The sequence below is a fragment of the Solea solea genome, chromosome 19 (genome assembly GCF_958295425.1).
Source record: "Solea solea chromosome 19, fSolSol10.1, whole genome shotgun sequence".
NCBI lineage: Eukaryota > Metazoa > Chordata > Actinopteri > Pleuronectiformes > Soleidae > Solea > Solea solea.
Window position 1 is genome coordinate 14,260,216 of NC_081152.1, and position 24,273 is coordinate 14,284,488.

A 24,273-nucleotide genomic window follows, 5' to 3' on the forward strand; every position below is an offset into this window, starting at 1 on the left:
TAATTCAAACTGGTCCAGTGTCTGTGCCAGCAGCCGTCATGACGTGGGGCATTTTTTGTTTTGTGTTCTTTTTGACACAAAATCCGATTAATGCTCTAAGGGGATTTCTTAAATTTTGGTACAAATGTTCAGTTGAACTCAATTAGATTTCATATCAACATGACTTTGACATCAAAAAACATATTTGGAGCCATAACTCAAGCATTTATGAGCTTATTATGAGAACATAACCTCCATTTCCTCCAAGTGGTACAGTTGTCACACAAATATTTGTGTTTTCACTGTCAAATGTCGAGAAGGGTACCAAAATACACGATCAGTAATGTCCCGATTTTTGGCACCCTTCCATTTTGGGTACCAAGCACAGTGCTTGGGCCCCTACAGGGTGGAGCTATAAACAAAACATTCCATTGATTTGTCGACAGAGAATCATCACTTGCGTGCAACAGTCGGGCATAAACTGCTGTGTTTTCCTGTGTAGCCTGCAGCCTTCTCTCCAACAAAGCCTTCTTGAGATGAACAGCCACATGCTCAGAAGAAACAACATTGAATCCTTTATTGTTTACTGTGTCGTGTTCTTCTTCTTTGTGGAATTTGTTATTGTAGACTATTTGCGTAGCTGATGCATGCTACGCAAATAGCTATGTAATTTACATCACATCAAGGTGTACCAGTTCAAACCGCACTGTGGCAAACCTGCAACCTAGTGCTTTGTGGAAACGGGGCTATATACTTGTATTTTCTTGAGTTCCTTCATTAATTACTTCATACATTTAAGACTGTCCTCTATGTCCTATATATAATGCTGGGATTTAACTACAGCTTGACCGGATGGCTTGGCCAAACACCCTCAGCCAGTACATGCAGTAGTTTCTCTCCTGTGTGCGATAATACAATGTTTGTTGGCAAATGGCAACAGTTGCGGTTTATTTTTTCGTATTTTAAGTATTCCGCAGGGCCCCCTGTTTCATAAGTAACCCTCTCATGTGCTCCAAACTTGTGATGCCCAACTCTGACGTCCTGTAGATAACAGCAACTGATTACCTAAAGCAGTTTTGCAAGTCAGTGGTGAACACTTTCTTCAGAAATACTGTATATTTGTAGTTGTTAATGACTGTGGCAAAAAAGGAATAACCATTAAGTTACAATATTTTACAACTGAATTAAACCCAACAGTTTTTTACCATGAAAGGAGAATACTTTATCCATCTAAGTTTTGGTTTATAAAGGATTGTTAAATTGTCTTTTTGACAATCAAAGTCAAAAGATTCAGAAAACGTGATCTAGTTCCGTGTCATATATATAGTTTTCCAAATAAGTAGCGGACCTGGGCCAGAAATGGTCCGTATTCAGCTGTATACAATGGTCGGCCTGTGGTCAGGGAGGATAATTCAATTATTATTATTCAATTATCATGATTTCAATTGGGATATATTTAACTTAAGGTATGTGCTGCTTTTCCACTACGTATGACCTCTGCCTCTGTGCCTCTTTTCTATGAAACCATGTCTGAGAAGCAGTGGGCTTGCCTTGCCCGTGTCTTCCTGTGTGGAAATGTGTATAAGAATCGCAGATGACTTAGCCTGAGTGCAGTTACTCATCTCCTGTGCACTGAGAGCAGTTTGTTGGTCTATGCAGATTTATTCTCAGCCACAGCTCTGTCCACTGTTCTTGTGTAAAGACAACATCCTTAGACTGCAAGCTGGGTCCCAGGTGGTGACAAGATGTTGGTTTTACCCTTTCCTCCCATCTGTTCTCCTCCCCCATTCTCCACTGTTCCTCACCTCCCTTTCTTTTCTCCCTTCTCTTGCCTTTACATTTTTCCTTTATGTTACTTACTGCCATTTACCTGTCTGCCACATACTGATTTAGACACTTAAATGAGGGCCAACTCAAATAGATATTTTACACCAAAATAATAGAAGACTTTTCCATTACAGTGAATGGTATGAATGGAATCTCAACTTTCACTCAAACAATAATATTGATAGTTAGAAAAATTTATTGCAGAAACACAAAAAAGCATTCCAGGTTTGCCAACAATGAGAGATTGTGGGGAACCTGCACAGCTTTTTCAGAGTCTGACAAGCAATTTAGCTTCTGTTTAGAGCTTGACATCTAGCAGAGAATTGTCAAAGGGAAAGAAACATGACAGATATCTTTGTTAACAACAAAACATACAAAAGCAAATCAAAGCCTACAAAGATTTAAGTCGGATTGTTTTTCTCTTTTTAAATAATCAAACTAGAGCGAAGACACAGACGGCCGTGTTGACAGGATTGCTTTGAAAGAAGCATTGAAATAAAGTGAATAATGGCACTTTTAATTACACACACACACACATATTAATTAGGAAGGAATCTTCACATTCATGTTGGTTTTGTCATTTGCACTAATTACATTTGAAGCCTATCTCCTCATGTACTAATTAATTCTTCCTTGATTTAGCCCCTATTTTTAAAATATGTACATACCATACACATGTACCAGGTTCTAATTTGTTTTGTGTGCCCTCTGTAGTCGCTCTGTGTTTGTGTGTACCTCTTTGTGTTGCATTTTAATGAATGGACATGGACATCATGTCCTGGCTTGTGCCCTCTTAGTGATCTGTCCTTATGTGAACTTGGTGTTCACCCTCATATCTGAATGCAGGGCACTGATGAATGTGGAAGCAGAGCCGTAGCTGTCAGACATGAATCTGTCCCTTAATAAACTCTCTGATATGAGGGTCACTGCTGCCAAGTACTCGAAGGAATAGTCTGACTTCAAATGTTGACTAATTAACACTCCGCCAGTAACCAATAAACTCATTAGGCTGCTACAGTATAGCTACGTTTTGCACTAGTAATTTTGCTCATGGTGATTTATAGTGAGTAGCAGCCACTCTGACAGAGTTCCTCAGTCTGGTAAACAAATAATTGCTTTTGACAACACGCTGGTTCAGTGCCAGGTGATTTTAATCATGCTTTGTTACTAAGGAGAGTGTGGCACATTGGCAGGCTGTAACACTGGGACCAGATCACAGCATGACTTACAACAGATATTCATCAACAGGATTGTATTACCTCTGCCAAGGAGGCTACGTTTTGTATCATTTGTTTGTTTGTTTGTTTATCTGTCTGACTATGAGTTGCGTAACTCAAGAAGAACATGACGGATTTTGATGACATTTTCTCGGGGTGTGGTTTATGGCCCAAGGAAGACGTGCCCTGATTTGGGAGTTTTTGAAAAAAAAGAAAACAATTGCCAGCCTTGCAGAAAAGGGGAGTTTATTATTGACATTGTGTGGGAAACTGAGCTTCCTTGGCAGAGGTTTGTGCTCTTTGAGTGCCTTCATGGGTTTATTTGTTTGTTTTGCTGGAATCATGTTTGTTTTTACTGGCTGAGTAGCAAATGTTCAGAGGCTCAGTGGTTCAGTGGCTGGGACCTACTCTGTAAAGATACAGTATGTGGACAACATGTACATTTAGGGCAAATTAATCAAGAATGCTGTTCCTCTGTTTTCGGTATAATAATAAAGTTCTCACCATATTATCAACATGGGTCCACGTGACGTGTAGTTGCATGAAGCTTAAAATGGTCATATTTATTCGACTATGTCAATGTAAAGGTAATGATGTGATAAACAAAACCAATGTGTTTTACTGCTAGAAAGCTTTGTTAGTATTTTGTCAGGCTTAGACATGACACATGCGGCTAATTTCAGGCCTGGTCCCCTGAGTTAGACCCACTGCTCCAGCCTCCTGTGGAGAGAAAAACAAGCTCTCATAACTACCTGTCTGTCTTTCGGTCTGACACACATTACGACCTGTCTGTCCTTCTTGTAGTCATTTTGTGTTTGTCTACATGTGACTCTGACTCTCACCGACTTCTTTCTAGGTCTGTCAAGGCTCTCTGCCTCTGTGTCCTCTCCTGTCATCTTAGTGTGTCTCCTTATCTCATGTTTTGTGTGACAGACTAGTATGTTACTTCCTGTTGTTTTATACATGGCCGATGTCTTCTGGGAGGAAACAAAAAATTCATTCATGTGTGCTTTATCCGGATTTAAAGCCAATTTCCCATATCAAAAAGGTACATAATGAATGCCAGAAGGCCCAGACAGTAAGTTTAAAGAATTCTTGTTATTTTTGCAGTTAAATGTGATCAGGCATTTTTCAATGGATTTTGTGTCTTCTACGCAAAGCCTCACCACCCCTCGCCTTGTCTTGCTATCCTTTAGCTCAAGGCTCATCATGCAGAGATACATATCAGCACTGTAGGGATGAAAGTCTTTTTTTACAGTCCACTTCTTAGAATTTTTATAATTTCCAGTCCTGCTATGTATTTCTCTGATTCTCAAGATCCCCACATCGAACATCAGCTGATGCTGATACGAAAGCCAACACTTTTTTATGTTTATATAAACAAAGATTTATCTGGATTATGAGCCACCAGCTGGTTGGTGGTATATGGTGGGGATTAGTAATCATCAAATAATTTATAGTCAGCACGTGTGGGAGCTGCATGTCTAATTCTTATAAATATAGATGAGCTTCGTTAATGAGAAAAAATATGTATGTAGCTGTATTATTATTATTTATGTAACATTGGTCATTGATTGCTATTGTGATATTCACACGTATAATAACTACAGGGATGCCTGCAAAGTCATTACATTTACCAGTGTGTTATGGTTTTCTAAACAGGCGTATACGTTTATGACAATTGTAATCATCAACCTTTTCCCTTTGCTTACAACCACTCAAGCTCCCCAGGAGTTTAGGAACTTTACCAGGCACTGTCAGTGTGTGTGTGTCACCTACTGCTGGCCCCTCTCTCTGAGAGGTTGCCAGAATGTGTGGAAGCACAAGTTGAACATCTAACAGGACTGTGTGTGTTGCTCAGCCTGGCAACCAGGTGATAGTACATCACACTCTCCTTCTTCCCATCTTTTCTCAGCTCTCTTTTCTTTCTGTTTTGTTCTTGTGATCTCTTATTTATTTCTCTACTCCATGTCTTCGTCCTCTCACTCCTCTCACCTCCCTGCCTTACCTTTAACCCTCTTCCACATCCTTTTTGTTCCCTCCAACTCTTCTTCATCCAGTCCTTTTCATTATACTGTCATCTATTTTTATCTCCTTGTGTGGGGGCATAGGAGGTGTGTGACAGTATGGGAGTATGTCTGGATTGGAGAAAGATGCATGCTAGTGTGTGTGGCTGTGGGGTTATATTCTCGTATGTCTTGTATCATGATTCACGACACAAGACTCTGCAGTCTTCAGATGGAAAGGCGTTAAGATGACATAAACCATTAAACTAAATGTTAATGATATGATCCAAAAATACCTTTTGAAGCAATTGAGTCAGATGTCTGGCTTGTGATATTGTTGTGTGGTTGATACATATATATGTGATGAGGTTATGCTACCTGGGCACAGTAAATTAACAAAAAAATCCCTTGTGAAGGGGAGGTGCAGCATTTGCTTTTGCATGCAAAATCAAGAGCAAGAGCTTGTGTTGTTAGTTCTTTTCCGGCAGCATTAATGCAGTTTATACATCATCTCCTACTTCCGGGTCCAAAGAGGAAATTTTGGTGCGTACACAGAACTCCAGAAGTCAGACTCCAGTCCGGCTCAGTGTGTACATGCAGGGGTAATCTGACTATGAATTGCATTATCCAGGTTTGTTAGTCCGATTAAGACTACCTTGATTTTAGTCGGACTAACGTGTTGGAAGAGGGTTTAGTTACACTTTGATTTCTTTTTTTAAGTGGGTATAATGTAACTGGGTATACTCTATTGTTCTTTCAGAGGACACAAGTTACTCAGCATAAATTTACCCAGACATACACTAATTTTTTTAACTTCTACCAATAACTTAATGTCAAAATTCTTACAGCTCAACATTTCTGGAGACAGAGAGCAGTCACAAGCCAATTTGAGCTAAAAAAATTAAAAAGAGTGTTGCTAATTTTAACAGTGTGAAACACTATTTGCGAATCTAGGGTAATTATAAGAAAACAGTGTGACTTGTGCTCGTACGCACACACACACACACACACACACACACACAAACACAGAGGAATCAAGAGGGTGGGGGGAGGAGGCAGCCTCATGCCCTTGCAGTTGATCATTGGTTGGGCCCACAGGGGAGGGGAGGGGCTTCTGTGCTACTGTGCTGTTTCTGTAGAGCGAGGGGCAGAGCAAGAGAGAAAGAGAGAGAGAGAGAGAGAGAGATAAAGAGAGAGGGAGCACGAAGAATTAATGTACATGGGTGGGAGGGAGGGGTTCTCCCAACATCAGTATGCCTGCCCACCTCATTTCCACTCCAGACATAGTTGCTGCTGCTCTTGTGGATAGAAATAACAGCTGAGGTGTGTTTGTGTGTGGATGTTTTAAACATCAGTATCCTGTGCACTGCCTTCATCCTCTCAGTTTGCAGCAGTGAACAGTCAACTGTGATATCTCAGCGAAAGGACCAGACGGAGATTGAGACAAGTGGACATGGAAGAGTGATGAAAAGAGGATAAAGGGTCAACAAAAAAAGAAGAGAAGCTGGACCATTTTGGAGTTTACCCAACAGAATTATAAGGATGAATTACGCTTAATGGCTCCTCCCCTGAATTTATGTATGCAGCAAATAACATCGTAATGTCTTTGCACCGGAGGCTGTGTTTGTGATTCTGGACTACAGACAGATAAAAGGCAGCTTCAGTATGTGCGTTGGGCAGCTGCAGCAGATGTTGAAGACATCTTTGACTTTATAGGGAGCGGAGGCATTTTCAAGCATAGATTGGACTGGAATTCCTTTAAACAAAGTCACATTTTTCTCAGTTGTTTTCCTTTTTTGTGCCTTCAACTGGGAAGACTGTTCTACAAGGAAAAAGAAGAGGAAAATACACACTTCTTGTTGTGTTTTAACCTCTTTTCATCTTTGATTAAAAAACGAAACTGCTGGCACTAAAGATATAACAAGATCGTATCTCCATCTCTACGTTTTGCGTCACTTGGAAAAGCAAATTGAAGCAGTCTCATCATGGAACTGCAATATGGAGTCTTTCTTTTGAACTGAGTGCAAAAAGCTGAAGGAAGAAATTGATAAAGTGGATTCTAGGGTTCATTGTACCCTTGAAAGGGGCCCTTGGACACGCTCTCCTCCCCAAGATGATGAATTCATCCCTGGATCCACTGAACCTGAGCTATACTGAACCCTCGAATGCGTCTGCTCCCTTTTGCCTACTTGAGATAGGCTACTCCCAAATTTTCACAACCTGCCTCCTTGAAGTCTCTATTATACTTCTCCTCACTGTTCTCATTATTTTTGGTAACCTGGTGGTGATTTTTGTGTTTCACTGTGCCCCCTTGCTTAGCCAGCACACCACCAGTGCTTTCATCCAGACTATGGCCTACGCTGACTTGCTGGTGGGGGTCAGCTGCCTCTTCCCATCCCTGTCCCTCCTCCATCACTTGCAGGGCCTGGATCCAAGACTCACCTGCCAGGTGTTCGGGTACATGGTGTCTGTTTTGAAGTCCGTTTCAATGGTGTCGTTGGCATGTGTAAGCGTTGATCGCTACATTGCCATCACTCGACCTCTGTCTTATGCGTCCCTAGTAACTCCTTGTCGAGTCCGCTGCTGCATCCTCCTTATATGGTTGTATTCTGCTCTCATATTTCTCCCCTCTTTCCTTGGGTGGGGTAAACCTGGTTATCATGGCGACGTGGTGGAGTGGTGTGCAGTTCAGTGGAGGACTAGTCCGGCATTTACAACCTTTATTGTTGCACTGCTCTATGCCCCAGCTGCACTCACTGTCTGCTTTACCTATGCCAATATCTTCAAGATCTGCCGACAACACACACGGGAGATTAGCGAGCGCCACGCTCGTTACCGACCCCAACAGCTACAGGGCCCAGGATTGACGGTAGGATCTGGGATGAAGGACAACAGTGTGGCAGAGCAAGAGCAGTTGCCCCACTCGGCACAATCACAGAAACTTGAACACCACCAACCACAATATCAGTCTTCCTCATCAGCGTACCCAGACAAGCGATATGCTATGGTACTGTTCCGCATTACCAGTGTGTTTTATATCCTTTGGTTGCCTTACATTCTTTATTTTCTGCTGGAGAGTGGAGGGATCTATCACCACCCTGCTGCGTCGTTCCTCACCACATGGCTGGCCATCAGCAACAGCTTCTGTAACTGTCTCATCTACAGTCTCTCCAATTCTGCATTCAGGAAAGGCCTGAAGCGCCTCTGCTCCTTCTGTTTACAGAGCAGTGGCAGTGGCTTTGTAGTTGAGAACACCAAAAAGACTTTTGTTGGCTCTGTAGAAAAGGGATGTGCTGGGCCAGGATATGGCTATAGGGATATTGGAATTGGCACAACATGTCATGTGTGACACACAGGGGATGCTTTTGTGCCAAATTGGCATGTGAACTTTCTGAAAAGATTCCTGATGTATATCTGTTGTGAAATGTCTTCTCTGCTTAGCTGAAACATGCTGTGAAGATATGGAAAGTGATGCCAGTGTGGCACTGCAGTTACACAGACATGCTCTCTGATTATGCCGCTGTTGGTTAAAACCGAGAACGGTCAAGACCAAGGGACTGAAGGACAAAAATGCTCAGTAGCCCACAGAAGTGTTTTAAAATGGTCATGGCATGCTGGTAAACGGACATGTGTGAGAGATAGAACGACAAAACAGTGTCTTTAAATCTGTGGTGAAGGAGACTGTAATGTGCTCTATGAATTTTTATTTATGGGAAGTGACTTCAGTATTTATTTGATTTTGCCAGACCAAGAAATGTTACAAGAAAACTTCCAAAAAGCTGTATGTGCCGTCACCAGTATTTGTCAGCATGGTATGCATTGAGTGCAAAAAAAAGAGGAAGTATTCACACAAACGGAACGGTTGATTCCTGTGTTTTAGAAATGTAGCGCTGAAGTAAACTGCCAATGTTGAACTGTTTTACTGTGCTCATTTTCTCTCAGCGTCTACACGCTGAAAGTGAAAAAGAAAAGAAAGAAATAAGAAATGCCTGCTGTTTTTTTGTTGTTGTTTTTTTTTTTTTACAAAAGTGACATGAGATTCTTTGACTGCTTCGGTGTACGACTGTTTATCTTACTACAATCAAATTTACAGTGAACTTTTTAGTGAATTTCTAACCACATGATTTTTAAAAAAAAAAATCTTGTTGGTTTTATTGCACCTTTGTTGTTTAGATTATGTAGCCCTTCATTATTGTGTCCAAGGCAAAGCAAAAGCAAAAAAGGATGTATTTTTACACCTATTATACACAGGTTTTTGGTACATCATTGGCCTTTATTTACTGATAAGGTTTTTGAATAATGGTAAAAATGCTAAGCGTAAATGGCTACTCTTTGTCTTTGGGAGTGGCAGAGAGGCACATTGTAACGAGTAGTCTTAAATGTGTTGTTGAATTGTTGAAATTTTATATTTTTCACTCTGTTGCATACAATTAAAATATCAAGGTGTACGCTCTGTTGTGACTACATTATTGTGCCTGAGTTTGGGGTACGAGTGCATCTGCGCACACACAAACACATGATCACATGAGCACAGGAGGATTCCACATTGACAGAACACACAAATAGCCTATTCATCCTGCCAGCAGGCTAACCTCTGTGCAGCACCATGAAGAGCGACTGACCCCTCAACTGTGCGTGGGTCTGTGTGCACGTATGTGCATCTGTTTTCCAGCATCTTGGTCCCATGTGTAGTTTTGTAGACATTTTTTCCACCTTGATATTGACAAAATGATGTGTACTGGGTCATTAACTCAAACTAAAATATTATCTCTACTTTGAACCATGGAGGCTCATGTCAGTCGGTGTTTATTTGGGTGCACATGTATATACCACATCTAATTAACTAATGAAAGTTCAACAGATACTTGGATTATATATTATATTTTTTCTAAATATCTTAATATATGACAATTTAGGTTAAAGCAAATTGGTTGTTCACAAAGTTTGTGTAGATTGTCCTCTCCACTGTGTTGGCTCAGTGATGCCTTGTGTGCATGAATGTGACTGTTTCTCTGTATTTGTGATATATTGTTGCCTTGATATGCAAATGAAAATGACCTGTTGGGGAAAGTGTTTTCCTTCAACAGCCAGAGAGGGCTTGGTTTATGGACGGGACTGTTTTTAAAGTGATTGACACAGACTGACAATGGTATGCATGTAAAGAGAAGAAAAAGGTTAATTAGCTGGCCTGTGTGGAATTAGCTGTCTGTTAATTCCACATTCAGCACAGAGTGACCTGAACCACTTTTGTTGTGTCACGTCTTTCAGAAATGTGACTGTTAAAGCAGCTTTTTGAAAGGTTAAGGATTTGTAATTGTTGTTTTTCCTTCATCTGTAAAACTGAAAATAATCAGGAGCAAACATGTGACTGAAACAGTTCTTTATATTTGTCCATGTGTTTAAAGGTGTGTGTGCCATTATGGTAGGATGTGATCACTGGCTGAATTGGACTTTTGATATTGCAAGGGTGCTAACAAAACTGTCACTTTTCAATGTTTTTTAGCACAACTTGCCTTTAGTATACTCTGTGTTGTGATTGTGAATTATAGTGATGTGAGTCAGATTCACACGTTGACATGAAATGTTTTTCATGACATCTGTGAAGCATTGCCAAATATTATCATTTTTATCTACTTTGATCACATTGCTTGTACAGAAGTGGCATAGTGAATGTCAAATTTACAAATTTATTTTTGTAAAACTACTTCTCGTCTTAGTTTTGAGTGAATTGACAAATATTGCAAGGTTTAGCCGCATGCTAAATGATAAAAAAAAAAGGTAATGGTAAAATTATCATATTTTACTTAGATAGTTTCCTTCCACTAAGTATTCTAACCAGGTTTCTTTTTTTTTTGCAATTTATAAGTATTTGTTTCAGGTAAAAAGAAAAATATGTTATTTCTGAGAAAAGTGTAGGATTTCTTGTCTTAGAAAATTTGAACAATACACACATGTTGTCATAGGTCACCTTAGAGGACTTTTTATAGGCTTGCATTCATTTCTCCAAGACCTAAACATAACCACTGCCTGCCTTATCTTGCCTGACTAAAATACTGACCTAAAACATTGACCCAGTTTCAAAAGCCATCCCAGTTGTCGCCATTTGTCCCCAAAGGTGGCCCATGACAGAAAAAAAACACCCACATGCTCACATTCTGTTTTGTTTTTTTCCCTGTGAGAAGACAATTGGCTCTCATGTTCTCAAGGGAAAAGCACTCTGTGGTAGTGGCTGTGTTGAGGTGTGCTGCCACGCTGGATAAGGTTAAAGCAAATAGGTAGTATGAAGGCAAGGAAATGCAGCCTTCTGCAATGAGAAAGAAAGTAAATTTTTAGTGTGCAGCAATTGCTGAGTGAATCTCACATTATGGTAATGGTGAAGGTGGGGAAATTCATATTTCTGAGTATCAGAGTCCTAATATTGTTCTTTATCATTCTTTATTGATACATAAATAATAATGGTGGCTTGCCGATCGTCTATCTCGCTTTTGTTTTTGCGTTGTCTGTGGTTGACGGACATGCTCTGGTGCATTACCACTCTCGACTGGGACTAGCCAGATGTGTTTGCCTTGGGAACAAGTGTAGTCCTAATGTGGCTAATGAAGTCACGTACTGATGATGTGACTCTGTGTAAACAGAAGTGTATTAATGGTCTTTGGATTTCCTCCAGACAGCAAAACAAATTACATTGATAAATGTAATTGGGGCCTTATTTATGATAAACTATAAAAAATCAATTTTGAGCCACGGCAACTTATCATAAATACACTGTTCATGATTAGTAATCAACTGCAAAAAAAAAGTACTGGTCGGCTGTTTTGTCCTACAACGTCACTCTGATGGTGCACACATGCTTACACTGTATTTTCTTATCGGTTGTCTACTCTGTGCTGGATTGTTATTTTTTTTTTCCTCTTTGTTTTAATTTATTTTTATAAGAATCAGAAAAGACCGCACAAGATTCTGAATAATGGCTGACTGTTAACCCATCTGCTGGGAGTCACAGGTTATTATCACAGTAAGATAAGAACAATCACTGTAAACCTTGAGAGTTGAATCAAACAAAAGTTGCAGGTGTGTCAGCTGGCGCTGATTCTTCATTTTATGATTTTCCCACACTGAAACTGCTTTTCTGTTTGATACCACGACCATGTAAGGCCAAGGTTTTTGCAAGATGGCTGCTGTCATTGATGGACAGTGTTGAGATTAGTGCTGCAAGTGATTACTAAATTTTCATTTTAATAACTAAAACAAGCTGTCTGATGTTTTTGGTTTCTTTGCTGTACCAAAGAAATGATTAACACTGAATCATTTTGAAGGTTTGGGAAACAAGGAACCATTTTTTTTTTTTAAGTTTTATGGACCAAACAACTAATCAAATATTCAAGGAGATAATTGACATATTAATTGATTATAAAAGTAATCCCTTGTTGCAGCTCTAATTGGGATATGCTTAACGGTGAAACATCAAATTTTGCATTTATTGAAACTGAATCTCTGTGACCAATAAGACGCCTATCATTGGATAATGCTATGTGGGTTACAAACCTATATGGCTTTTTTGCAGTTGTACATGTTGTGTATGTGTACCAGGCAAATAAATGTACTGTTATTTTAAGAATCCTAATCTTGTAATAATTATTTTTCCAGGCATGTGACGGTGAATACGTGTGCAAGTGGATCTTTCAAAGTCAATTTCTATATGCAAATGACATTAGCAAACCCCTCTGGACTAAATCTGAAAACTTAAACTTAACGTTTAGACAAAAGCAGACCCTCAGTTATATTTAGTAAAGGCTCTTGGCTGGAGATCAAGTCGCGCACTTGATAAGAAAAGAAATGGCCCTCTCTTACAGTCTGAATCGCATTCACACATACACTCGGCCGTCATTTGTCAAATCTTAAATGCCTCATGTTAATTGTTACAGATAAAAATAAATTGTAGCGTGTGCGTTAACATGCAGCTGGAACGTAATTCATCAGCACCATATTTGTGCAAATGGGTCGGTCTGCTGGATTTACATGCTGGCAAGAGCTGCCAGTGGGAACTGAAAGTGGGCTCTGGCAAATAATAGCAGGAGAAAAAAAAAAGCAAGCCATTTTAGTGTTGGCACAAAATGGCGGGGCACGAGACAGGCAACTAAGATTTAATGGTGGCCGATGTCATGGTTGGGAAACACTGCTATGCTTGGGTTACGGGTATTCTAAAGGTAAAATAAAAAAGGATCTCTGAACTTAATATTAGTTTGTGGGTTGTTCCTTATTATTTGGGATAAGGGACAAGCTTTGTATCAAGCCTGATAAATATCAGCTCAATGTTCTCATGGTATCTCAGCAGGGTCCTTTAGGAGCAGAGAAAGAATAACAGAGTGACATGTCAGCTATTGTGTTGAGTCAGAGAAAATGGGGGGACATAAACAATAGAAGGGGTGGTGACTCAGCCTTCCCACGGAAACCCTGCTCTGGTACTTTATTCCCAGCTTTAGGAACACACGTTTGCATACATGTATGCGTACACACACACACACACATGCAATGTGATGTTTTGTCTCTTGACTCTCATTAAGTTCACAGAGGCTTTTGGATTCCTGCCGTACTAATATGAACCAGCGTGACATGTAAGAGTAGTCTTTGAAAATTGAATACATGTTTATTGCTGTTTTTAATGCAGTTTTCTTCATTAATTGAGGACATAAATGTAGAGATTATAAAATAGAATAGATACACTAGATGATTAAATATCACATCATATGTTGAAAATGTAGGAATGGAATCTCTTAATGAACTTAGAACAAGAAAGCGACTGTTCCTTCTAAGTTTTTGCAGCAGATGGACGGGGAAGAAGTGGATTAAGCAGCAAAGAGCGGTGGCTTCATAATTTGTTTTAATGACTCTGTAAAACAAACCCAGTATAGACATCTTTAAAGGCCACCAGAGTGGAAGCTACACTGTATTGTAGTCACATTGTTGCCTTTTTTAGCACAGTTTCCATTGAGGCACAATCCTCTTAGTGGCCTATTTCCCCCTTCTCTCCTTTTGTCTTTCTTTGTCTCACATTGCCTCACACTTCAAGTCTCCTGCCGTGGCGTTTGTTTTCACTCTCCACTCACGCAATCCTAATTCCAAAACTCTCTTCAAATGAACAGACAGAGAGAGAGAGAGGAAGCTAATTGGCCATTATGTCAGAGGTCTTTGTACATGCTCTCAGCACTCCAGATAAGTATGGCTAAGTGGTGCTTTTATAAACATGGATGCTTATCATTCACTGAGAGACTGTAGCGCGACTGTAATGCCCCCCCCCCCAGCAGATTGCTGTGGTGCCTTTAAAACTTCAGCCTGGTTACATAAAGTATTAGAAATGAAATTTGTATTTCGCCACAGACATTCAATTCTTATATTGATTGAAGCATTTAAATATCGTATGCTTTCAAAGCTAAATTAGCTGAGAACAAACCCTTAAAGCCACTCTTTCACAATTAGCATTATTCAAACCTCCCCGGACATCTTGTAATGGTGGCTGTAACCGCGACTTAACTGGGTGTGGTGGAAGTTGTGGAATGGACTTAAAAAAAGACTGGTGTTATTGGTCTCTGTTCTCCATTTGTTTGCTTTGTTTTTAGTTTTTCTTTCTTCCTGCATGTCTTCTTATACTTGCATTATTTTTGTTCCACTCTCTTCCTCTGTGGAAGTTGGAAACGGTAACCTTGGGAAAGGGGAGTGGGAGAGGGAGGGAGAGGCTCGATGTAAAACAGAGAGGCCAAAAAGGTAAAATTAGCAACATGGTGAACGTGAGAGATTTTAAATTTACATTTACTTACACAATGGTGTTGCTTTTCAGGGATCTTGATGGTGTGTTTAATGTTTTGCCTGAAGTGCGTTTGAACAATGCTTCCTGACTCGCCAGTTTATGTTGGAGGCATTTCTCCAACATGGATCAGATAAATCTCATATTAACCGGATCATTTAACATCAACCTGATAAAGCTTTATTGTGATGTACTGCCGACTAAATGGCAGTTCCTCTTTGCTTCTGTTGACTGCTTCATTATCGGCTTGTTATGCACGGATTGTGAGCACAGTCCCACCACCAGGCGACAGAACAGAATATGCCACAATCGATTTCAGGCGTAAAAGTTATATAAATACCTCATTTTTCTTTATTCTCCTCTTTACATCCACTTACTAGACTTATTAAACCGAAGGTAGGGTTCTGTTATTTGTGGGATAGATTTCCTCAAGTGATTGAAAGATTCCTTTGAAATTCTGCTCCATACTTCTGCTGAAGTACAGAGAACCAGTTTGAGACGATTCCTGCTTTTTGATATTTGACATTCTCATGCTGGATATAGCCATTAGGAAATTGTCCCTCAAGGTGTTTTTTTTTTTTTAAAAGCACAATTCTGTCATCAAAATCCCTTGAGCCTGCCACTTTCAGTCCATCACACATCAACAGTTGTGCCACATTCAAACCCAAAGACATCGCATTTCCCCCCCGATTCTTATCTGCATGATTTTTATGCTTTGCACAACTGCATTTGTGCAGGTTTTTAAAGGTGCACCTGTATGTAAAGACCTCTTTAAGGTGTATTTCCATGTTATGGCCGCAGTATCGTAGAGAAACATAATTTATTTATAAGCAACTTGTTCCAAATACATTGGTCATCAATAATGAAATGAAGTGTGATTAATCATTGAGAATCAATGCTAGTTTGGAGTTTTTATTGATCCGCTTGAGTGCATGTATATAAATGTGTGTGTGGCATTTCTCTTTCATCACATTGGAAGGGTATCCCACTGAATTATGCTGTCCCAGTGCACTGAATACAGTTATGGTTTTTAATTCTGCCTGCCTTTAATTCTGTGGTTTTAATCCTGTCCATGGACAATATATCTCTCCTTTTTGTTCTCCTTTAGTCGACCGATTCTGTGCACACTCCAGTGTCTCAACAACAATTAGATTGCCTACATTTTATTTACACACATTGCTTTTTGTGGGATGGGCTTCGAGCGAAAAATGTGTCGCCACCTGTTTCTTGTGACTGAGTGACTGAGGCTGTCTTTGTATCCTTATGAGAATTTTTACCACCTTTTGTCAAAGAAAAGTGGTGAAGAAAGGATATAGGATGGAAATGTAGAGTCTGCATTGTGGGAGACAAAACCACTGTGCCACCGCTACTTCCTCTTACCCCGTACTGTAAATCTCAGCAGTGCTTGAGGCCTCCTCACACGGAGCGCTGACCAATTTTTCAGTGGTTGTCTATTGAAAACATCTTGGTGACTTTTCATCGACAGCCTCCTTTTGTTTGTCACAGTTCATTTTCTTCTTCCACTTCCACCTTGACCTTTCTCTCTCTGTGCTCTTTTGTCTCATTGTTAGGAGTCGCCTCAGGACAGTGCCATCACCAGAGACATTAACAGGACGTTCCCAGCTCACGACTACTTCAAAGACACTGGAGGAGACGGACAAGACTCCCTCTACAAGATCTGCAAGGTGGGATTTTAGTTTCAACACGCAGTAGGTGATTTCTGCCACTAGGGGTCTCTCAGTTAAAACAATAACAATTTTGATGTTGAGAAGCAACATGGGATCATGGCAATTGTTGCCTTGTTTTGTTTATTTGTTGTGTTCCCTTGTAAGTTTGCTCTTTATGGTGAGAGTTTTGGTATTCATGATCCATTTGTGAAAAATGCATATGATAAAATGACTAAACTAAAGACAACACAAACGCAAATGAAACTCATCAAAGAAGTTTGTTGGAAATTATATCAGATATTGGCATAGCGGATGACTTCATTTAAAGGCAACCGTAATGAAACAATCCTTTATCTTGAATAGAAATACATATTTCTATGGTTTTAAAGGGGATTGGACATGCTTTAGCCATTTTATCATGTGTATTTTTCACTATATTTCCGAGTTTAAATAAAGGTTATAACATAATACGCTGCTCAACAAAATAGATTTTTTTAATGCAGATTTTGAATTATTTTATGTTTATTTTATAATTATTATTTAATGCAGAAATATCATACATATTATAACTTTACATTGTTGTTTTAAGAAGGTGAAACTTCATTAGAGCATCTTTATAATCTCAGGATTGCTGTGGTTCAAATCCTTAAGGCATACAAGGGAGGTCATATTACCAGATGCTATCAGTGGTGATCTTTACTAATAATAATAATAGTCTGCATTTGGAATTGAATCACATGGTTACTTACAATACAGTGCTCAGTCAATGATTTCATTTACAGTTTGGTAATAAAAGTTTATGGAGCAATAGTTAGAGAATGTTACATTAAAATGAAAAGTTCACTAATTAATGAATCAGGCTCTCTGTTTCAGGGTGGTTCAGGGAGTTCATAACTGCCGGCCAAATAAGTTTCTTATTGAGCGGTCACACATACACACAAGTCCACTGAAGTACTTCTGTTTTTTTTCTTTCATATGAAATTAAATGTGCATATACAATTGAAATATACCAACTTTCCATTCTATACTGTAATAGTCCCATGTGAATAGCCTGGCTGCAACATGTTCACATGTTTTTCTCCCCCCACATTTTCAATTCATTCATTATGTATAATTCAGACGAGGTCATCCATCTCGTCCCAGACAAACACGTCCTCAGGTGTGTGTGAATAATTCAGCGAGCCCTCCCTCCTGCACTCTGTGTGTGAACTGATCAACACATTGTTTGACTTGTACTAATTATTTGTATGTGTAGCTCAGTTGGCCACTATAGTACAAGTCTCTCAACTCATCTTTATACACTTATTATATCGCCATGCTTCTCCAACCCCTTTCCTTTTTCCTCTATATCATATTCAGTCTTTATCCTCTGTGATATCACCCCCCTCCCCACTTCAGTTCCTCTCTTTATCTATGTCTTCCTTCACTGTTATTATAATTCCAGTAACTGGCCTTTTCCAAGAAAAGTCAAGTGTTTGAATAAAAGCAAAAATGACCAGCGGCTTGTACAACATAATTCAAGTACTCTTCTTGAGAAAGCTTCAATCACGGCTCTTCAACAACACTTCTTCATCAAAGCTGGAATGACAGTATGAAGGCTGTGTAGCCACCATACAGTTAACTGCATGCACACCCGAAGGTTTTTTAAAAAAAGCCACCATGTCACGGACGTCTTTTTTAAATATTATTATTAACAGGCGTTAACTATGGAGACTCATTAAATCATTATGAAACTGTGTTTGGACCATTTAAACACGGGGATGTCACAGTAGTGGTCACCAGGAAACGGCAACACACAACAAAAATGATAGCAACAGTAAACGTACTTCCATTTATGTTGTAGTTTCTTTGGTAGAAGCATACAGTACATAGTTCCTGGGAAAGTCCCTAGTTCTCGGTACTAGCTCATGTTGTGGAAATAATGCCCATACACTACCATTTATTATACAATACCATTATTGTATTTTGGAGGACACAAATAACCCCAATCCTAGCTGCAGGCTGGAGTAACAGAGGTCAAATAATCAGCTACTTGACTGACAAATAGAGCTTTAGTCATGTGTCAATTACAGGCTGCAACAAGACAGCGGTTTGAACTTTTATACAATAATTTAATTTAATTCGTTTTATTTCCCTCATCAGTTTTTGAATTCACTTCTTTTCTCACTCTTTCTGTGGCTCCCTCCTCTCAGGCTTACTCTGTTTACGACGAGGAGATTGGCTACTGCCAGGGACAGTCCTTCTTGGCTGCTGTGCTGCTGCTGCACGTGAGTTCACGGATCAGCTTGGTTCCCGCAAAGCTTTTTCAATATCAAGACTGTGAAGGAAATGTCTGGTTTTCATTTGACAGATCTACAGTTACTGTGCAAAAGTCTCAGGGCAACAGAAGCTTTGTTGTGTTCATGTCTGTCAAATTCTGTGATCTTTGGCATTTGGGTTGGAATGATGTGACTGAAAGTTTGTTCTTGAATAGACCTGGAGTAATGGACCTTTTTTCACAGCAGATATTTTTCAACATGAAATAGTTGCACAAACACAGGTTTTTACCAATAACTTTAATTAGGTGTCCACTCCAGGTTTAAGATAGTGTTTTCTGGATGTGTTCTAATACAGTGACTGAGAAAAAATGATCCTTGTTGGTCATTATAACATTGCTAAGACAACAAATCAAAGTGCACACTACGAAATATATCTGAAATTCTCAAGGCTGGAAAGCTGAGAATTGCTCTGCCCTCTTCTGAATGTCTTTCAGCCTCTCCTACGTAGTCATTTTAGCAGACGAGGCACTCAAGCAGAGAGATGCTAGATGGAAGGTCACATTTTCTGTGCTATTGACATTTAATATGGATAAAGCAAAGCTGTGTCCTGTCCATCCTCCATGCTTTCAGACACTCCTGCAGTCTAGAGACATGTCAACACTCCCACCTAGTGGAGGAGCTGTGTCAATGCCTTCTCAGAAGTTTGTAGACAAATGATATTTATTTATTTATTCAGAAAAGTTTTAGATCTTAGATTTGTTGTGTATGTGTTTAGTGAAATTAGATTGGGCTCAAATTTGTCAAATGAAGTTGATCCTGTTCTTAATACTTGACCCACAGCGTATAGGTTTATGAGTTAAAAACTTGCATCCATCTTGAATTTGAATTGAAATTAGGGACTGACGACTGAATGTCTTGGTCTTCTCTAGATGCCAGAGGAGCAGGCTTTCAGTGTGCTGGTCAAGATCATGTTTCATTATGGGCTCAGGGACCTTTTCAAGCAGAACTTTGAAGATCTGCATTGCAAATTCTTCCAACTGGAGAGACTCATGCAGGTTTGTGTTTTTGTAGATTTAAAATGTCATAACAGTGGTTGCACCTGCTTATTTTTTTTTCTGTTAATTACCTCCCTTCTGTTTTTTCCCCTGTCCAAATCATTGTCTTTGTCATCTTCTTTCTCTCTGTCTTTCATAGGAATATATACCAGACCTTTATAGCCATTTCCTGAACGTGGGTCTGGAGGCTCACATGTACGCCTCCCAGTGGTTCCTCACCCTCTTTACAGCCAAGTTCCCTCTCTACATGGTCTTCCATATCATTGACCTGCTACTGTGTGAGGTTGGTAATGAAGATGTCTCATATACAGATTTTTTTTCCCCCCCAATCTCTCTATTGTGTTCAGACATTATTCAATTTAGTTATTTATTTTCTTATATTTCAAATTGATAAATGTTTTTTGACATTTCAAAAATGGTAAAACTAAAATGTAATTGTACCTGCACGTCCCTTATTTTGATACTCTAGACTCAACACACTTTTTGATGCCTCTATTGCAGTTGAGAGCTATTTGTTTGCTACAGAAAGTCCAAGCACTGAAAGCACCCAGGAGTTGAAATAATGAAGTCTGGAGTGAACAGATGAAATAAAAGAAGAGTTCCTGAAGAATTTCCTTATGGTCCAAACTCAGTAAAAAAAAATTATGAGTTTAAAGGACTTGGGGCCGAAAAAAATCACTTTTCTGCTGAGAACAAAAACTTTGAGTCTAAGACAATGTTCCATGAATCATCAGACTAATGCAATTACTGTCTATAGAGATGAATGACACTGTAATGCTGAAATGATGCACAGCAGCTAGTGCTGGGAAACTGTTCAGAAAAAAGAGGACCAAACATTTTCAACATCATGGTCCAAACCAAGGCAAAATCCTTGTTCATCAATCTAAATTTCCACCCATGAAGTGTGATGGCACTATGTGATAATCTACAGCGAGAAAAAGTGTATGCAGCTATGATATTTATGTTTAATAAATGATTATTTTGTTACATTGTTGTATTTCTTTCCTTTTACACAAACTTCAACATTTCTTTGAATCCTAAATATATTCTGAATGTGTTTCTTCTTTTCTTCACTTCAGGGCATCAGTGTGATCTTCAATGTAGCTCTGGCACTTCTGAAGGTAAGCTGGCAACCCCCCAAACTAAACACACATACGTGCAACTTTTCTACTAGAGCTCTGAGTAGAAAGAGAAACACAATTTTTACATGTGTGTGTCGATGGACATACATGTAGTGTTAGCACATGTTTTTGTTGACGATACACTTCAGTCAATTTTTGACTCAAGTTGATTCCTCCCAAACCTGTATTATGCTATGTATAGTTAATTCTAACAAACATAAATAAATGATAATATGTTTGCTTTCTCTCTCTCTCTTTCTCTCTACCTCTCTGTCCCAGATAAATGTGTGCCTTACTCTTCTCCGTGTGCTTTTTTTCTTCTCCACTCAGACATCAAAAGACGATCTGATCCAAACAGACTTTGAGGGTGCGCTCAAGTTCTTTCGTGTCCCAGTTCCTAAGCGGTACCGTTCTGAGGAAAATGCAAAGAAACTGATGGAGCTGGCCTGTAGTATGAAGGTAATTGTGAAGGATAATATATATGTATTAGAATCTCAGCTGGTCCACCGGTTATATGTGTCATATTTACATCTGAAAATTCAGATTCACCTTTTTTGTCAAACCCAATAGTGTTTTTAATGACATTATATTCAGTTTGAATACGAAGAATAACTAGTAATTGATTCTTGCTCTCGCACAGTGAATAGTCTAGAAATATTGATACAAACATAAAGACTAATAGTTAGAAATAAGATATACTTGAGTACCAGTAGGGGCCACTGTTGACCAGACTTAAAAGATGCCTCACTCAAACACACACACACAAACACACACAGATAAACCGACACCAACACCAACACCTGTGTCCTGACCTGTTTTGAATAGTCTGGCCTAGTTAAGAGGGCTTGACTTTGAAGTTAACTTTGGGCAGAGAGATATTTATGAACCTATACTCTGTAAAGGAGTCCACCTGAAAAAGAAGAGTTTTAGATGCTCCAGCAGAGCAAAACAAGTCAGTTTCATAATGTGGAGTCATCAGTTTAAAATTTTTCTGAAATAAAGTCTTTTAAATGAATCTCTTAACTGAAATAAATGATATATTCATGCAATGCTTTTTAAAAAAATGTACAAATCCGATACAACCCAAAAATCTGATAAATCACATGCATCACTTTGGAGTTATATACCCTCACATGGTCACATAGAAGCACATGGCACCTCTGTTTACTGCATGACTTTACAAGAGAAAATGATTCCAAGAAGTCCTATTGTAGCTGGAATTTAAATTTGACTGGAGGTATGCTAATCTGAAGCTTGGGTATTGTCACTACAGTAGGATTTACTGTCTGCTGATTAATGCTAACCTCAGGGACTCATGATACTGATTGATCCACACATCTTTTTTGGTTTGGCAGCTGCTTTATTCACAGGACTGTTCATTTTAAATCCGCCTTCCTGAGAGTGCATGCACAGACTGACAGACAGCTACATTAGTGACATTGATTTGTTGGTATACATGTTATTTATAAACCAGAGGCTAAGGCAGAACATGCAGGTTCTTAACCCTTGAGGTGATGAGTTCCTCCTCTCCTGCTCTGTTATCGTCATGTGGAAATGGAGAAAAAAAAACTGTGATATCAGGAAAAATAAAGTCACCCAGTCTCTAATAGGGGGCAGAAAAGATAAAATGTGGTGGCTTGGGTATACTATCAGTAAAATTGTATATTTGATTTGTGATAATAGTAATGAGTGTCAGGGGAAGAAAGTGTAAAACTGTGTAATTATGGTCAAAGGTCATAACAATTTTCATAGTTTTTAGGTGAAAATAAGAGAGAAGAACCCTTAAATGAGAGTTGGGTCACTCCAGGGCCATTCATGATGTCTTAGTGTTCATTTTTACTCCTATTTTGCCTTCTACTCTGCATTCCTTTTGACATAATGCCATGATATGCAAAAATGACTGCATAAGGACATGTATATGTATTCTGTTCAGAATGACACAATGATGTTTTTGTGCATAGAGGCATTGCTGCTTTTCTGTTCCGTGTTGAAAGTGGGGCACATAGTGCAAATCGTTGTATGGTAACTGTTTTGTTTTTTTAAGAAGCCAGTGTAAGGCAGAGGTTGTTCACTGAAAGGCCTGTTAATGAGGCTGCCTTAATGCACTGTGTGTGCAAAGTGCAGCTGTAGGGATGAATGTGTGACAGTGGGTGTTTTTTTTAAATGGGTGACTGTTTTGCTGCTGATGTGATGGAGGTGCCGCACTGAACTGGGATTATCTGCACTGAGCGTTAAACAAGATGATGAAGAATGAGCCACTGAAATCTAGATTCGCTGTTCGCCTGCAGAAACTTCCTCCTGCAAAACAGTATATCCACATTAAAGTAGACCATTAAAGATGGCGCTGATACACAGTGTTGCATCCTTATACATTCAAAATACATGAATGTGTTTTAGTAGCTTTCTATCAAAAATTATAGAAAACACCCCAACTGTATCGTGTTTATAAATTCCTTTTGACTGAGTGCACAGATTATTCACTCAGGCAGTTTCTCAGACAGACATTAAGCAGTCATCACTGCATGTGAAATATATGCCACAGTCCAGGGGGAAAAAAACGGGGATTACTCATCATATTTGTGTTGCCCAACAGATCAGCCAGAAGAAGCTGAAGAAGTTCGAGAAGGAGTATCACACCATCAGAGAGCAGCAGGAGCAGCAGGAGGCCCCAATTGAGAGATATGAGGTAGATTCATCATGCACCCATGCTATATTTATGCATCCATGAGCATCTCAAATTGGTAAAATACTGGTTTGTCTGACAAGAGCACAAACATTTGGTTGTACAAGTGAAGTAAAAGCATCCAAAATATGGATTTGACCACAGTACTCTGACACTTTTCAACAAATATAATCATGTTATTGTTTTAAATACAGTGTTCAGTTTCCTTACATGAGAGATTCTGCATATGAATGTTTGAACTCAACCACCATTTTCACAATAAATCTCTTCTTTTGTAGATGTTGACATGACAAACTGCATGGCACCAAATGGGAAAAAAAACAAATAATTGTACATATCATACATCATCTCAATGGAAATGGGTTTGTTGTATACAGTACAACATCATTAGTCACAGTGACTGAACTCCCTTTGTTTTGCTCTTAAAAATGCTCCCAGCGAGCATGCAGCATTTTATTTTTCTCTTTAACGACAGCATGATTGGTTCAGTCATCTTTATAATTATGTGAAGATGCTAAGACATTTACGTTGAAAGTGTGTCGTAAAGTGTTCATTATTCAATTTTATTTCAGCATCACTTTACATCAGTCATCCAGTTGTAGCTTACACATTTATCAGTGGAGAATAAGCAGGACACAGCGTTCTCCCGAAAAGAGAA

The 24,273-nt window shown here is 39.2% G+C and overlaps 2 protein-coding genes across 5 annotated transcripts in view; both read left to right on the forward strand.

Moving 5' to 3' along the window:
* LOC131445986 (rab GTPase-activating protein 1) overlaps positions 1–24,273 on the forward strand; it is a 59,665-nt gene that overhangs the window by 21,743 nt on the left and 13,649 nt on the right. For all 4 annotated transcript variants that reach the window (XM_058616820.1, XM_058616821.1, XM_058616824.1 and 1 more), the window contains 7 exons: positions 16,403–16,516; positions 18,691–18,765; positions 19,686–19,811; positions 19,951–20,094; positions 20,891–20,932; positions 21,263–21,391; positions 23,526–23,618. In XM_058616820.1, coding sequence (XP_058472803.1) covers positions 16,403–16,516; positions 18,691–18,765; positions 19,686–19,811; positions 19,951–20,094; positions 20,891–20,932; positions 21,263–21,391; positions 23,526–23,618 — 723 coding nt within the window. The remainder of the gene's footprint in view (positions 1–16,402; positions 16,517–18,690; positions 18,766–19,685; positions 19,812–19,950; positions 20,095–20,890; positions 20,933–21,262; positions 21,392–23,525; positions 23,619–24,273) is intronic.
* Positions 6,270–9,050, forward strand: LOC131445987 (probable G-protein coupled receptor 21). The gene has a single exon (XM_058616825.1). The coding sequence runs from the start codon at positions 7,143–7,145 to the stop codon at positions 8,376–8,378; it is 1,236 nt and encodes a 411-aa protein (XP_058472808.1). The 5' UTR covers positions 6,270–7,142; the 3' UTR covers positions 8,379–9,050.

Bases quoted from the DNA above. Each gene is read 5' to 3' on its own strand.
- LOC131445987 (XM_058616825.1), top strand. From the start codon at position 7,143: ATGATGAATTCATCCCTGGATCCACTGAACCTGAGCTATACTGAACCC.